General features: G+C 34.5%; 2 protein-coding genes across 3 annotated transcripts in view; one reads left to right on the forward strand and one right to left on the reverse strand.

Annotated features, from left to right (window-relative positions):
• The first annotated feature begins 226 nt into the window (after positions 1-226).
• LOC145681468 (mitochondrial adenyl nucleotide antiporter SLC25A25-like) overlaps positions 227-16556 on the forward strand; it is a 168467-nt gene continuing 152137 nt past the window's right edge. For both annotated transcript variants that reach the window (XM_081753110.1, XM_081753109.1), the window contains exons 1-2: positions 227-302; positions 8225-8326. In XM_081753110.1, coding sequence (XP_081609236.1) covers positions 8246-8326 — 81 coding nt within the window. In that variant the 5' untranslated portion in view covers positions 227-302; positions 8225-8245. The remainder of the gene's footprint in view (positions 303-8224; positions 8327-16556) is intronic.
• On the reverse strand, positions 8881-16159 carry LOC145680621 (uncharacterized). The gene is made up of 2 exons (XM_081751307.1): positions 12984-16159; positions 8881-10053 (listed from the first exon to the last, which is right to left on the reverse strand). Exons 1-2 carry the CDS (start codon positions 15139-15141, stop codon positions 10040-10042), a joined length of 2172 nt encoding a protein of 723 aa, XP_081607433.1. The 5' UTR covers positions 15142-16159; the 3' UTR covers positions 8881-10039.

Genomic DNA, 16556 nt, shown 5'->3' on the forward strand with positions numbered 1-16556 from the left:
ATAGTGTGTGCCTTGGGTGCACCTGGTTTGAGTGTGATTGTCGTTAAAAGAACACTAAAAATGAATTTCACAGAAACGTCCAAGATTATCCAATTTCGTTAATCATCCGTCATTTTTAGCCAAAAGGATATAATAGCTGGACATTAAATATAACAGGTTAAATGTCTTTTTCCTATTCTACATTCCCTTTAAAAAATAATAGTAACTAGAAGAAGAAGAGGAAAAGGGTGCATGGATGAATTTAAGAATATGTTTTTTAATCTTCATTGCAATCTGCAATAAACTGAGCTTCAGTCATAATTGTAAGCATATTTTCTGTGCTATATATGTGTTTAGTTTCTTATGATTGCGATAATTGGCATCAAAAAAACGTATTATTTATTTAAGAATCTCTGTTCAGACTTTATAATAAGATGTTACTTTTTATTAGTGTGCAGTGTTTTATATGAAATCTTACACCAAATTGTCCATAAGTCATTAGTTGTCGAAATTGTGGACCCGAAAGAAAATAGGTGGGCAGAAGTTTGGAAATCTTACAGATGAAGTGTATTATTTCACAATGGAGATTAATATATAAATAATTAAATTAAATTGCGCTTACAATATGTCTTGAACTGGAGTGGTAATGAACAATTACTGTATATTAAGGTATAAGGACGAAAACAAATTCTTAATGTATTATCTTCTCCGCGTTACTACTTCATCTACTGTACTTTAGTTTACTGTGATTTTTAAAACCATGGGCTTGTGTATAGCCCGCTCCTCCCAGTTCTTTGTCACCGGTACTGAAAGAGTCACTACTACTACTACTACTTATATCAAGAACAAAAAACCCAACTAACTCCTGCGGGGCTTTTAACTTATTCCTACTACTCAGTGGCGTAGCAGCTGCCCCCGCAACCCCCGCAGTGTGGGGGGCCCCGACGTATAGGGGTCCCCGAAGTCTTGCGTTGAATAAAGATTTAAAGAAGTAGAACTTCAATCTTATTTCTATCGGCTTTACAACTAGGGCTCCTTCTCTATAATTTGCAAGGGGGGGGGCGTAAAAGTGTGCTACGCCACTGCTACTACTACTACTACTACTACTACTACTACTACAGCTTCTTATACTAAAACTTCCTTACCACAAGATTTACAGCTTAAATCTTTATAACATACGATTCCTTTTCATTATGAACTAATATGAATCGTTAGAATCACTATAATTCGTTAAAAGTCACTTGGGGGAGTGGGTTATGCTTAATCCAAAACATGAAACACCAGAGTGCTACTTATTATACAGTGTATAATGCTTTATCCTATATCTGAACAAAATTATTGTTAGAGCCAAGAATAAAAAGGTCACGAGTCTAATATGAAACTATTTCTATGTTGAACTATACTTAACTTGTAAATAAGATAAATCGCTGTTTGTTCTGGCCTATGTTTAGCAGAAGGAGTCCAGCTCTTTTTTATAAAAATGTTAAAATTTTGGTCATTTCTGTTTACATTAGGTTAGTTTAGCATTAGATTCGGTTAGTTTAAGTTAGTTTATGTTACGTTAGTGTAGGGGTCCTAATGCTGGACCCCTACATTAACATAACATAAACTAACCTAACCTAACCGAATATATATATATATATATATATATATATATATATATATATATATATATATATATATATATATATATATATATATATATATATATATATATATATATATATATATATATATATATATATATATATATATATATATATATATATATATATATATATATATATATAGATAGATAGATAGATAGATATAGATATATATGGATAGGCCTATATAGATATATATAATTTCGCTTATTTCTACTAATATTAGGTTAGTTTAGGTTAGATTAGGTTAGATTTGATTACGTTATGTTACGTCTAAATCTTGCATCATCCATTTCTCTTGTAAAGTTTGTGTTTTTTACGTGCTTCTGGACCCCTTCTGCTAAACATACTCCTTTATTGCAAGTGCTTATTGCTACCGGTATTAGAAAACGCTATTGATATTCACTTTCCATGCCTAAATATTATACAAAAATCTTCATGTGTAAGCTACAAGTAGGGGAAACTGTTGTACTTTGAGCATAGTGTACCTTGGAACACTCGCATGTTTCTGAGTTGCTATACTATCTTGTGGTGATTGAATGAACTATATGATGCTTTGACATTGTCAGAGAGTCCCAACATGGCTTTCGTTGTGCTCAGAAGCATATGTGATTTATGAAAGTGATTTTTTTTTTAGGGATAAAACGAACTATTTAGAAATTGAAATATTGTTTTTTAGTGCCATTACTGTTTGTTGTTTGTTTAATCTGTAATAATCTATTAGTTCAGGGGGATTAGGTGAGCATTTTTGTGACTTGTTTTTCTACGCTGAATGTAGCGTTATCATTATTGCGGCATTTTAGTAATTGTCTACAGCCTCTTGTACCATGAAACAGAAACACATCTTGTACCTTGGAACATGTTCCAAGGTACATGAACTCATTGTCAAGTGTATTTTTGAACATTCTTTTATTATCGTTGCAGGAATCGAAATGCCAAGAGGCAAGATAGGAAAGAAAAGGCTTGCCATTAACCCAAATTTAATTAAGAACACAATTAAAGCAGTCATTCCCGAGCCTGGGAAGCGTATTTCCATTCGTGAAGTTAGCCAAGTTTACCAAGTGTCTTTAGCTATTTTATCCCGACATCTGAAATATTTTAGACAGTCAGAGAAAGAAACATTTGAGTATAGTGTGAAATGTGAGGACGGAGGGGAGAGATTAACTACATACATGACAAATGTGGCCAATGGCCACATCGATAACCATGAAACGCACTTATCTGTCGAGGCTGTTGAGATGACTGCTGAAGCTGGAGTTGTCATGCTGACTCCCCATTCCCATACTTCAGGACTACAACCACTGGATGTGGCTGTTTACGGTCCTTTAAAATGTTTTTTATAACCAAACTGCGGAAGAATGTTTACATAATACTCCGGGGAAACATTTTGATATTTATGCTGTGGCCGAAGTCGGGAATTATTTATCCGCGCGTGCCTTCAGCATATCAAATATCACCAGTGGTTTTCGTTGTTCAGGGATTTATCCTATAGATACAATCATTTTCTTGGAGTTAGACTTTTTACCAGCTTCACTAACAGACCATCGGCCGGATTGTCATCTAAATGATATATATGAAAAGGACAACATTCTGTTGCATGAACGAAGCGAAACAATTGTGCAACTCGTGCAAGTTTTGCCTTCTACATAGTCTTTAAAGAGGAAGTATATTCAAACCAGAAAGCACAAACTTCGTAAAGTACAAAATGTCGAAGAAAGACTCTCACAGGTAGAAGTAGAGTAGTAAGAAAAACACTTGCAAAGCAAGAATTGAAAGATAAGAAAGAGCACAGAGCCACACAGAAAGGAAATAAGAAGCAAGAACAGCAAAGAAAAGGAAAGAACAAATCCAATAGAAAAAATAGTTTCAAAACATCTGATGAAGAATCTGAGAACATAAGCCTGTATGAAAATTATGATAGTGATGTTATGCTTGCAGAACTGATGAACACAGAAGTTGAATTAGACGAAAGCATTGAAGCCATAACGTCAATCCGGATGACTATGTGTTGGTGCAGTTTAAGAAAAAACGAAGCATTGAATTTTATACAGGAAAGATTTGTTCAGTTGAATCTAATTACAATGAATTTAAAATCAAGTTATTTAATCATATTTCAGGTACTGCAAATAAATTTTATGAAGAGTTTGCAGGACAGTCTGAAGTGAATGCATCTGATATTATAGTGGAACTGCTACCACCCGTTCGGCCAATAGGCTCCAGTAGAATGTCTGAACAATTGTGGTTTCAAGTGGATTTGGTTCGTATAATTGAGCAACATTGAGGTACATAAGTAATAGATCACGCAGGCTGAGACCGTTTCCACGAATAAGTCAATATTTCCTAATTTAGTAATTCCATATGTTATCTTCTGATAGGCCTGTCTACTTTACGTGCAAAGATTTAGAAAATAATATGCTCAACATATGATCAATTTTGTAACTGTTTTAGAGCCTTTATTCTTTGTTGTTTTTTTTCTTAAGGATTTTAAGAATAGACTAACAAATAGAATATTGTTATAGTGTCCTTTTCATACTTTAGTTATTGCTAAGCTTACGAATTTTTCAATAAATAAATAAATAAGGTTAACCTTCCGATTAATATTAGGTTCAATATGAAGGTAAAAGCCTGATTAGAGTAAGTATTAAAATTTCCATTCTTTTCTTTCATACGCTTCTGTATATCAAAAACAACAAATCTGGATATACAAAATAAATCTTAGAATAATTATTTGTGACTTTATTTCTGTGAATTACCATATTAGAAATATATGTTTCAAGGTACATGAGGCTGTGTTCCAAGGTACATGAACATTTGTACCATGGAACACTTTCTTGGGAATTTTTGAAAGCTTAAAAACATAACGAAGAACGGAAATAAAAAAATAATTAATGACACAATTGCATTCAGAAAACATCCAAGTTTAAATGCGCTGCAATAGAATTGCAGAAATAACTGTTGGTAAGATTATATCTTGGAAAACGCAAAAAGTGTTCCATGGTACAACAGTTTCCCCTACATATTGGGACATCAACTAATGTTCTTAAATATGAAGTGTAAAAAATGAGAGATAATGAATATAGCTTTTCTCATTGCGATGAGGTGAATTTTAGGGAAACTTTTACGCGTTTCTATCAGTCTCTTCCGGTCTTTCAAATAAATATGCGTAGATTTTGATAAACTTTTGAGTTCTACTTTTAAAAATGTGTAAATATCGTATTTTTAATATCTTGTTAAGGTAAAAACAAGTCAGTCCAACGATTCCAATGTTATACGTTATTTCTTTAAGGTAATAAATAGGTTGACATGTTTAAGCGATAAGTGATAAGCTGAAATGAAATATCCAGATTTTATAAATCTCTCCATATTTAACTTAATTTCAAGAACACATAAAGGTCTAAATAGTTTACATATTCCATCCTCCTCTGTTTTGCCAGAATTGTTGTTAAATAGAATAAAAATAAGAAAGTAAATCTACAGTCAATACCTTTTAGTAAAACGAATTAAAATATAAGATACTACGTTGCAAAACCCAGCAATGGTGGAGAAGGATCCTCTTAGTCTTTGAGTCGAATCGACCTTTCAGTTTTGTCTTGGTTATAAAAAGTGCATTCGCATAGATTTTTATCCCTTAGTACCTCAAGGCGTTTAAAAGGCTGGAATCACTAAGGGCTGGAAGAACCCCCCAATGTTAACGAAGATGACGCCCAGGCCCCAAAGTTACTGATCTTATACTCTTATTACCGTCCACTTAACGTTTAAGAAACAGCCTGTAAATGGATTTAGAAAGTAACCTTTTCTTAGAAGTATGAATAATTTCGGTTTATTATGGATATTTTTTTCATTTATTGTCGGATAAAAACGATTTGCAACATAATTTTGAATAAATATTTGAGGGGGCCAAGCCAAGATTTGGGGGGCCGGTGACCCCCGTGCCCGTCCCTAGCTACGTCCCTGCTTTAAAATGTATATTTGCTTAGTATATAAGATTAAATAAATTATGGTTCCAGACATCAACGGAAACTGAGAGCATTTCTGTAGACAGGGTAGAAAGGATAGAATAATATCAGTGAAAAGGGTTAAAGTAGTAAAATTAATTTTATTGGATGTAACTAACAAAAGAATTAGATCTTTTCTATATATAGTTTGAAGCCTGGAAGAGTATCTGAAACTCGTTTCCATATATCCAACATCCTTCCAGACTTTGAGATTGTCGATGTGATTTGCAATTAATTTCAGTTTTACTTTTTCTGTCACTTTTGTATTATTTTCAATCTTAATTGGTTGATTTGGAGTTGCTTTGATTTATTTTGCTGGCTGAATTTGTTTCTTTATGCACTGTATTTTCGATTTATACAGAGTTTACTTCTATTGGTTTCAATGGAAGCAATGACTTTTCCATCTATATGATAATACAATATTATCATTTTCAAAAATTCAAAATTAAAATTTTCTTCCTTCATGAAAGAATATAAACACAATAAGTATAGATATAATAAAATATCATATTAATAAGTAAATTCATCAAAATTCCAAAAGTTTATCATATGTTGATGTGTAATCTAATAGGAAAACAGCAAATTATATTGTTCCTAATCTTTTAGGGAGGGCTATCAGCGTTTTGTGAGAAACGATAAAAATGGACAACCTAAAAGCCATACAACCCTATGATGAGATATTAAATAACTTAGGGTAGTTATGGGACATTTCGACACGCTAAGGAAAAACTAGTAATAATATGAACTGAAAAGTGCAATTGAATTAGAAAAAAGGGCAAAATGTATGCATGAATCCTTCCACGATCTATAAATCACAAGATGAATTCATAATATTCATGAGCACAGAACTTGTGTACACAAGTACAGAAATTGTTATAACCAAAAGGTTACTTGATACTTTCAAACATATCCAAACCAACACATATTTTTAATGTGTGTGCTTATATGTTGGGTGGTTGTGCTTGGGTGTGCGCTGATAGGTGGAAAGTAGTAGTTGGCCGGCGAGGGGCTATCCAAAATTATCTTTTATTACTATGATTTGGCATGAAATCATTACTTTTAAATATAATGTTTAGAAGATAATAATGTTTTAATGCTTAAATAAGAAAACTAAACTTACAATATAACCGACTATTCAAAATGATCTTAATTTTAATGAAAGAAATATAGTTTTCTACGTCTGCGTAAAAAACTGGTTTTCTACATGACGTATATTACTAGTAAATTACGCGTAATTTACGTAAAATACGTAACAAGTAAATTACCTTGCCAACCCTGGAGAGAACTGTCACACTCCGCGAAATACGCTTTTAATCATAAGAGTCATAAGTGAAATGTATGTCAGACCCATTTTGTACAGATTGCTCATGGAACCATTTCTTACACTCCCCATACATTGTACCCACGACTGGCCATCCATGTCGTCAAAGAAAAAGCCATTGCATGTGCACAATAATTGCTGATATCCGTTACTGCACTGGAGGTAGAAGCTTGCGATTTCGTGTTGCTGACACGACGATTGCTCAGCTTCTCTCGAACAATTTCCACCTTCGATAACCTTGGTACCGTTATGTATTCTCTGGATGTTTCAATGTGGGTTTCTTGTTTCTTACGTAGCGGACAAACCGATGGAGTTACCTCTGGTACTCTGTTCTGATACTCTGGAAGCAGTTCTTGAAAGGATGGGGAAGACGACGTAGATGACCTGGTTTCTGCTCAAGCTTGTTCTGCATTTGCAGTGTTTTGAATAGTTGAAATGTGTTATTCTTCCAGATCATATGCGAACATTTTTTCACCTAAGATATCAGGGTTATAGGGGTAGAAACCCTACTTTTAGAAACCACTTGCAAAAATATCAACATTTATTGACTTCATCCAAGCAAAACACAGTAGCGCTCCAACATTGTCATTCAGGATGCTTTTGCCAGGAACTTTTGAGAAACATCCCCCAGTTGTCTTCACATACAACAGATAGCAGCAGCTATCACTCTGGGGCGGGTTGTCCATTCTCGTGCGATTACTGCATTCACGAGGCATGCTGAGTTTCGCTCACAACCCCTTCATTCTTCGGGAAACATATCTGCCAGCTAGTCCTTAAGTTCGGCTTTATTAATCTTATAACACACATGTCTTTACGCACAAAAACTGAAACTTATCTTAGTTACAGAGTCCTAATTCCTCACAATTCGACAATATTTTCTTCCTTCTTTGTACAGTAGCTCACCAATGTAGCCGGAAGACAAACACCTACTTTGTAACGTTTCCGCTACAGTCGCATTGTACCAGGGTTACCAACTTCTTACAAATGTCGGAATCTCCCGAATGTCGAAATATCCCGTAACTACCCTATTTAAAATTCAGACGCAAATTATTAGGATTACGAATTATATTTTTAGGAATTACTCACATTTATGGCCTATCTAAGCCCGTATAAACTTAAATGGGTATAAACCACACTTATCAATTTCGGCCAGATATTGTGTTCATATACCATACCCCTTTCAACGGAACGATCTACTGTGTGTCTATATGCCACGCCCGTCTCTAAATGCAAATAAGCAATTAATATTCCTAATCTTCTTATTTAAGTTCTTATATCTATAGGTGGCACCATGGACACATAAGATGGACCAAGATTCGGATGACGAATTATACAACTTCACATCAAGGAAGGAAAAAGATGGAAAAAATAAAAATAGTTTGTGCGTAAGTATATTTTATTAGTAGCTGAAATTCCCATTTTTCGCACAGGAAGAATAGGTTTATCACAATATTTAAATCTCCTTCCGCTAAACGGTTAGCGTATTCGCCTTTGGCGTGGGAAACCCGGGTTCGATTCCCGGCGGGAGCTCATGTGCTTCGGATTCTAGGTTAATCAGTAGGTTCCGTCTCATATAGCCTCGCTGCTGAAAGGGACGTTAAACTCAAAATCACCTCAACAATTCAATTAAATCCCTTTCCATCTTAGGATACTCATTTCAACAGAGGATACTCTACTTTTGGTATAAATATTGAAATACATTAGTCCTCAGAATATGCCTTTAATCATATTGATATGATTTAGAAGTCCAGCTTGAAGTGGCAGCTAATTATCTTCCAAAAGTCATTTCAAACGGGTCAAACGTTTTCCCGACCCCGAAAACTATAAATTCGATATTAATCTCACAGTCAGTCCTTCCTACATTTCAGTTTTTACTTCCCTCTACTCTGTAGCGATTTAGAGGTTAAAATACTCCGAAAGAAAAAAAAATGTGTGCTCATACAAATTAAGTGGCGGCGGAATGAGATATGCATGGAAATAGTTTGATTAACACTATCTATGTTTAGTCCTCTTTTTATTGTAACTAGTAACAGAAAATATATATATATATATATATATATATATATATATAACAACAAGAAGATAAATAGGTAATACTCATGAAAAATGTTCTTTGGCTGTAATTCTATTTTCACTTAGATTTTAACAATTTCAATTTTAAATTTCCACAACACTAAATATAGAATGTCTCTCATAGGTTCGTTCGATTTAATAGTTAATTTCACTTCGAAAGTTCCTTTAAATAAGTTCAGTCAACAGCCATTAAAGCTTATTGAAGCTAACAAACTAACACATGTTGGCTCGAGTTTAACAAGAAAATTCTTAAATAGCAAAATTACCTCAGTTGAGCTACTAGCACAAAAAAAACATATATGAATACACCAGACATATATAATAAGCACATTAAATATTAATAGACACTAGTTATAGACATGAGGACTAAGAAATGTAATTTAAATATATATAACATGGCACGAAAGAAGCAAGAAATCACGTAAATTCTTTTCTCTCCTAATATCCGAAATTGCCAAACGCATCGCCTGAAAAGTTATTTCTATTAAGAATCAAACCTGATTTACAAAATAGCATGCTTTAGAGTATTTTCATTGCCGAAAAATCATGAAAATTCATGATTGTAGAGGAGAGTCGTTGCCACCACGTTCTTCACTTAGTTCAGAAACCACAATGGCGGTCATTCCTTCTACATCAAGGAAGAAGGTTTATAAATCAGAGAATCGCCACTAGAGGCGCTCACATTGCAGGTGAGCGTAAATGTCCTCATTCTATAACACATCAAGTTTCTAATATTAATTTACAATATTTTCATTTATGTGTCGATTACGTTACATAAAAATTCCCTGTCCCCGCTAAAATATATATGTATAAATACATATATATTTTAGACTACAGAGTTAATCGGCACATAAAGGATAATAGACTATGACCATTGCAAAAATAAAAAAAAATATAATACATACAGTAATTCCAGCGACGACCACTTACAACTTATGGACACAACACTTATGGATGAAATACCGCGGTATTATGATAAGATGATACACTATTTCACATCTCACTACACTAAGACACTATACACTTCACTGCCAGATATCTGGAAAATACAAAAATGAAAAACACACAAAATAACTGTACAGAATATTATTGTTACATTTTAAATTTTTTTTTTATTACATTTTACGTTTGGCTTACTGAATTATAAGGCTTAACGTGATTAACATTTCTCTTAATGATACGCTTAGGATTTGCAACCTCTTGCAACCACAATGTATTTAAATTAGGTTTGCTCAAAACTTTAAAGGGACCTTCAAATAAAGGACTTAACTTAGGAGTAAAATGTTTAATAATTGAGGCCTTTTGGAACTTCTTTACCAAAACTAACTGGTCTCTATGATAATTTGGCAAGTTTCTGGTTTTAGAGTAACATTTCTGCTTTCTCTTCCAAGATCGATCAATGTTTTCGACAAGTTTCGCCATTTTCTCTTCTTTATCAGGAGTTCCGTCTAGTTCTTCCAAGTTTAATTCCCATAGAACATCCAAGGGTGAGGACAACTTACGACCAAGATAGATCTCCGCCGGCTCAAATCCAGTCGATTCTGAGACACACATGTTGAGCGTATACTGTATTTTCTTGATGTATTGGGCCCAATCTGATTGATGCTCATTAACATACGTTCTCAGAATGTTCTTAATCGATCGAATCTGTCTCTCCGCCTGGTTGCTGCTAGGTGAGTAGGGAGCCGTAGTAATGTCCTGAATACCAAGGCTAAAAAGATGTTGCTTCATGTAGAAACTTGTGAAGATCTGCGCACGATCGTGGACGACTTTATTATGAATTCCCAGAAGAAAGTAAAGGTTTTCCAGCTTACTGCAAATAACCTTGGAGTTTAAAGATCTTAGTGGTTCAATCATCACAAACCTGGATGCAGCGTCACAAACAATGAATAGATGCCTAAACGGTCCTGAATTTGGGAACGGCCCGGCGGTATCAAAATACCAGCAGTGGTTAGGTCTGGTTGTTTTCCGGGAGTAATAAACACCCTGTTTCTTCCTATTACCATCCTTGCACGTCTGACATCGCAAGCATCCTTGGACGTACTTCCTTACGTCGAGGAATAAGTTCTTCCAACTGCATCTTTGGGCAATCTTGGCTGCTGTCCGTGAAAAGCCGGTGTGACATCCGCCCACTTCATCCTCGTGAAAGAATTTCATGATGCTGTATTTCATGGCTTCAGGCACTAAAATCCTCCATCCTTGATTTTTCCTTCCTTTAGTTTTGACAAAAAGAATACCATCATTTATTTTGTATTTGTCAGCAAGCTGACCCTGCTTAACCTGCTCTATAATTCCTTTTATTTCTTGGTCTTCACTTTGTAACTCCTTAAGAGGACGACTGAACACAGGTGCATTCCAGAAATTAGCCAAAGATAAATTTACTGTTTGTCCTTTAAAATCTTGAATTTCGTTATATTGATCGTCAAAATTATGAAATTCCACCCCATTGTTAACTCTAGACCAGAAATCTGCCAAAAAGTTCTGAGACGTTCTTAAATGAATAATTTTAAATTGAAATCGCGATATTTTTTCAATTAACGTTCCATACTTCCTCATTCTTTTGTGATTACGCAATAGCCATGTTAAGGAAGAGTTGTCAGAAAATATAGTACAAGGCTTAATCAAATACATTTCAAATTTCTGGAGCGCCAAACAGAGAGATTTAAGTTCCAATTCAAAAATGTTCTTAGACCAATCGGACTCAGGAACAGCCTTAGAAAACAAAGCTACAGGTCTTAAAAGTTTTTCCTCATCATACTGCGAAAGAATTGCAGAAAATCTTTTAAACGAGCTGTCACAATGAATAACAAAAGGTTTATCCATATCAGGCACACGCAAAATTACATGATCTACAAAAGCCTGTTTTACTCGTTGTAAGGCTTCCTGTTCTTGTGGTCCCCAATGAAATTTATTCTTTACAGAACGTAATTTATGCAAAGGAGCCATAATTTCGGCATAATCCGGTATATATTTCTTATAATAATTAAAGTAACCACAAATGCGATTAACGCCCCTCCTGTTTTTAGGCTGAGGTAGATTTTGCACAGCTTCTACACACTCGGGATCTATTCTGGAAAAGCCACCTTCAAATTCATATCCCAAAAATTTTATCTTTGTTTGAAATAGTGATAATTTCTTTTTCGAAACAGTTATACCCCATTTACGCAAATTTTTTTAACACTTCTTCTAATATTTGCTTGTGCGTTTCAACATCTTTGGTGTGTATAAGAAAATCGTCACAAAATACTTCTAAGTTTTTACCTATCATATCACCAAAGATCTTGTGCATAAAGCTAGTTAAAACAAACGTACTACATCTAAACCCCATTGGGAGTTTACGATGAACAAGCAAGCGAGTGGGCGTGCAAATGGTAGTATATTTCTTGCTTTCTTCAGAGATGTTCATCTGAAAGAAACTTTTCCGAATATCTAACCGAGAAAACAGAGTATCTTGGCCTAAATTGGCTATAGTAGCCTCTACATGTGGGCTAGGAAAACTGGTTACCCTAACTTTCTTATTAATTTCTGAGAAGGCCACAACTAAACGTTTAGATTTATCGTTATTCGTCACCAAAAAACATGGAGACGAATAAGGAGAATAGGGAACCTCTTCTAAAACGCCCTCTTTTATTAGCTCATCAATATGGGATTCCAGTTCTTTTAATTTACTTCCTGTAACTTGGTACGGTTGTAATCTAACAGGTGTGGGATCTTCCATTTCTATCTCATAAGTAAAATCTTTAATTTCGCCTAAAGAATTCGAGATAACATCTGAATAGGAATTACATAAATTTTGAACATATTCTACCAATTCAGGATACTTCTCTTTTAAACTATCTGAAATTTCAATATTATCTACCTCATTATTTTCATTCTCGACCAATTCGTAATTTTTATTGGTGTCCTTATATAATTCCCTGGAATTGAAAACATTATTAAAACAACATAATTGATTAGGAATAGTGCTACCTGCGGTTTGTCCTTGGACTGGCTCCTCCTCCCTCCTTCCTTCCTTCCTAGGATCCTCATTCAAACTCCGTATGGTGCTACTAGGATAGTTCCTTTTCCTTTGAACAGGCGCCTTGGGTTTGGAATAGGTGGATTTTGGTTGACTAAACACAGATTTAAACTCACTGGAAGAAATATCTGAACGTACAACGTTAGCAGGCACTAAATCTTCCCTCCAGTGTAAAGGCACTGTTAGGTTTAACGTGGTGATAATAAGTTTCTTTTGGGATATGTCTATAATAACCTTATTGTCCAAAATGAACTGATTTCCCAATAGAAGATCGAAATGGGTAGAGTTTGTTACGTAAAACCACAAGTGAAAGTCTGTATCACTAATTTTGATGGTAATTTTGACCTTTTGATGGAGCGTTACAACAGTCTCACCTATTCCCACAGTGGTGAAGTTGGTGGGTATAATGTTTACCTGTACCCTATTACGTATAAGGTTCAGAAATTTTCTACTTATCAAATTTACACAAGACGCTGAGTCCAAAATACAAGAATTTGAAACACCATCCACTATTACTGGAATAAATAGCACTTGTTTGTCCCTTTCTAGATGATTTAACAAAGTTCGAGGTAAGAATTTTCCTTGAGATGTAACTTTGGGTAAGGAAGGACAGGAGTTCTGAAAATGTCCAGTTTGTTTGCATCTAAAGCACTTAATATTCCTTTCCATACGGGATTTTTGAGGTGAAGAGTTTTTATCCGAAACATCCATTGGTTTAGAAAAGTTCAAAATACCTTGAGCGAATTTTACATTCCCCTTTAATTTACTATAATCATTATTATACCTGATAAAGTGGTCGCAAGATTGAGCAATGGTCATAAGCTCGGGTACAGTAGTAGGTATCTGACTTGTGAAATATCTTGCATAAATATGCGGAGGTACTAAATTTGTTACTATGTCGCAAAACACATGATCGTCATAGTGAAGACCCAAAACATTAGCAATACTTAGTTTTTCTTGTAAGAAGGTATACATATTTTCGTGCTCTAACATAATTCTGTAAAAATACTGACTCACAAATTGTGTTCTACTAATTGTAGATACGAATCTTGCAAGCAAACTAGAACAAATCTGTCCCCAATTATTAGATATACTCAAGAAGGAATATAAGGTGCGGTTAAACTCACCACGAGTTTGTTCTAAACTCGCAACTAAAATTACCTCTATAGTCATTTCTTGACGCCTAATTATTTCGTCTAGACGAACCAAAAATATGAAAGAAGAATGACTTTCAGATCCGTCAACCACCGGTAAAGAATGAATTTGTTTCTGCAATGCAACATAGGCACTCTGGGATACATGCTTTCGAAAGTCACATGCTAAGGCGGGTCTAGCCATAGTGAAACCTAAGTTATCATTACCTAAAATAGGCCTACCAGTTTCAAGATTATTACTCAAATGATTTTGAAATATATTAGTACTCTTAATATCAGCATAGGGCTGTTTTATGTGAGTTTCTTCAGTGTCACCCCTAAGTACATCTGTGCCACGAGGCATATTAACAGTTACATGTGAATCCAAATTTTGACTTCTTTCAATGTTAGACCTAAGAAAATGCGGGTTAGATTCAGATAAGATACAACCATGAAACTGAGTTTCGGGGTAATGAATATTTCTTACTTGTGATTCCTCGATTGAACCCACCTTTCTTATGCTAATTCTCTGCCCTTGCAAAATATTAGAAGTTTGAGCATGAGCACCCATTTGCATTCGAGAAAAGGTAGACATTATTTTGTGCGGTTTGAATTGATTAGCTCGTAATAAATGCGGCGCAAAATCGCACCCTGTAGTTTGAATTTCATTATAAGATGAAGAACTCCCTTCTGAATAATTACCTACACACTGATTTAAACAATTTAATGGTTCACACGCACCCCTTACTGGCACATGTTCCGTAATTGGAAATGTGGTTTGAATTCCTACATTACAAGTACCCTCCATTTCATTTCTATGGCGGCCTTCATCTTTACCTGCACTCAATTCAGATCCTTCTACTGTACTTTCATAATCAGACATGTTCTCACTATCAGAAAATTCTATAAGTAAATTCTCTCGTCGTGCCATGTTACCCTTTTCACAATAATTACTAATTTCTTTTTTTATTTCCATGCACGCACAATGTGTAGCCCTTTTTACCAAAGCTAACACAAGGCGATTGTGGTTTCTGAACTTAAAATATAATTTGTATGTAGCGATTTAGAGGTTAAAATACTCCGAAAGAAAAAAAAAATGTGTGCTCATACAAATTAAGTGGCGGCGGAATGAGATATGCATGGAAATAGTTTGATTAACACTATCTATGTTTAGTCCTCTTTTTATTGTAACTAGTAACAGAAAATATATATATATATATATATATATATATATATATAACAACAAGAAGATAAATAGGTAATACTCATGAAAAATGTTCTTTGGCTGTAATTCTATTTTCACTTAGATTTTAACAATTTCAATTTTAAATTTCCACAACACTAAATATAGAATGTCTCTCATAGGTTCGTTCGATTTAATAGTTAATTTCACTTCGAAAGTTCCTTTAAATAAGTTCAGTCAACAGCCATTAAAGCTTATTGAAGCTAACAAACTAACACATGTTGGCTCGAGTTTAACAAGAAAATTCTTAAATAGCAAAATTACCTCAGTTGAGCTACTAGCACAAAAAAAACATATATGAATACACCAGACATATATAATAAGCACATTAAATATTAATAGACACTAGTTATAGACATGAGGACTAAGAAATGTAATTTAAATATATATAACATGGCACGAAAGAAGCAAGAAATCACGTAAATTCTTTTCTCTCCTAATATCCGAAATTGCCAAACGCATCGCCTGAAAAGTTATTTCTATTAAGAATCAAACCTGATTTACAAAATAGCATGCTTTAGAGTATTTTCATTGCCGAAAAATCATGAAAATTCATGATTGTAGAGGAGAGTCGTTGCCACCACGTTCTTCACTTAGTTCAGAAACCACAATGGCGGTCATTCCTTCTACATCAAGGAAGAAGGTTTATAAATCAGAGAATCGCCACTAGAGGCGCTCACATTGCAGGTGAGCGTAAATGTCCTCATTCTATAACACATCAAGTTTCTAATATTAATTTACAATATTTTCATTTATGTGTCGATTACGTTACAACTCTCTGCCAATCGGGCTGAACTTCGACTTAAACCGCATTAGAGCTGTCACTACTCATTTCAGTTGCCCTGAAAACTATGAATTACACACGAATGTCAGACGTTTTGGATTATTTTTAGTGTCACCCCTTCCAACTCACACGCCTTAAGGCGTCTTACTCCAATATTATTTATTTATTTATGTACCTAGGTATAAAGGGTGAATGAACTATACCGACCAACTATAAGAGGTGATTCCTCATATCAAAATAAGAGAAAATGTTCATATGGACCTATGTGAAAAGTGCATATTTTCAGAACTAGGGCTGTCCAAAATCTCGAAAAAAGCTAAAATTTCAACAGGCTCTATTTCGAATTCCAGAAACTGTGGATGGT

Source organism: Thermobia domestica, chromosome 3, assembly GCF_964235325.1.
Source record: "Thermobia domestica chromosome 3, izTheDome1.hap1.1, whole genome shotgun sequence".
Lineage (NCBI taxonomy): Eukaryota > Metazoa > Arthropoda > Insecta > Zygentoma > Lepismatidae > Thermobia > Thermobia domestica.

Excerpts from the sequence above, each read along its gene's own strand:
- LOC145680621 (XM_081751307.1), bottom strand. The coding sequence starts at position 15,141 with ATGGAAATAAAAAAAGAAATTAGTAATTATTGTGAAAAGGGTAACATG.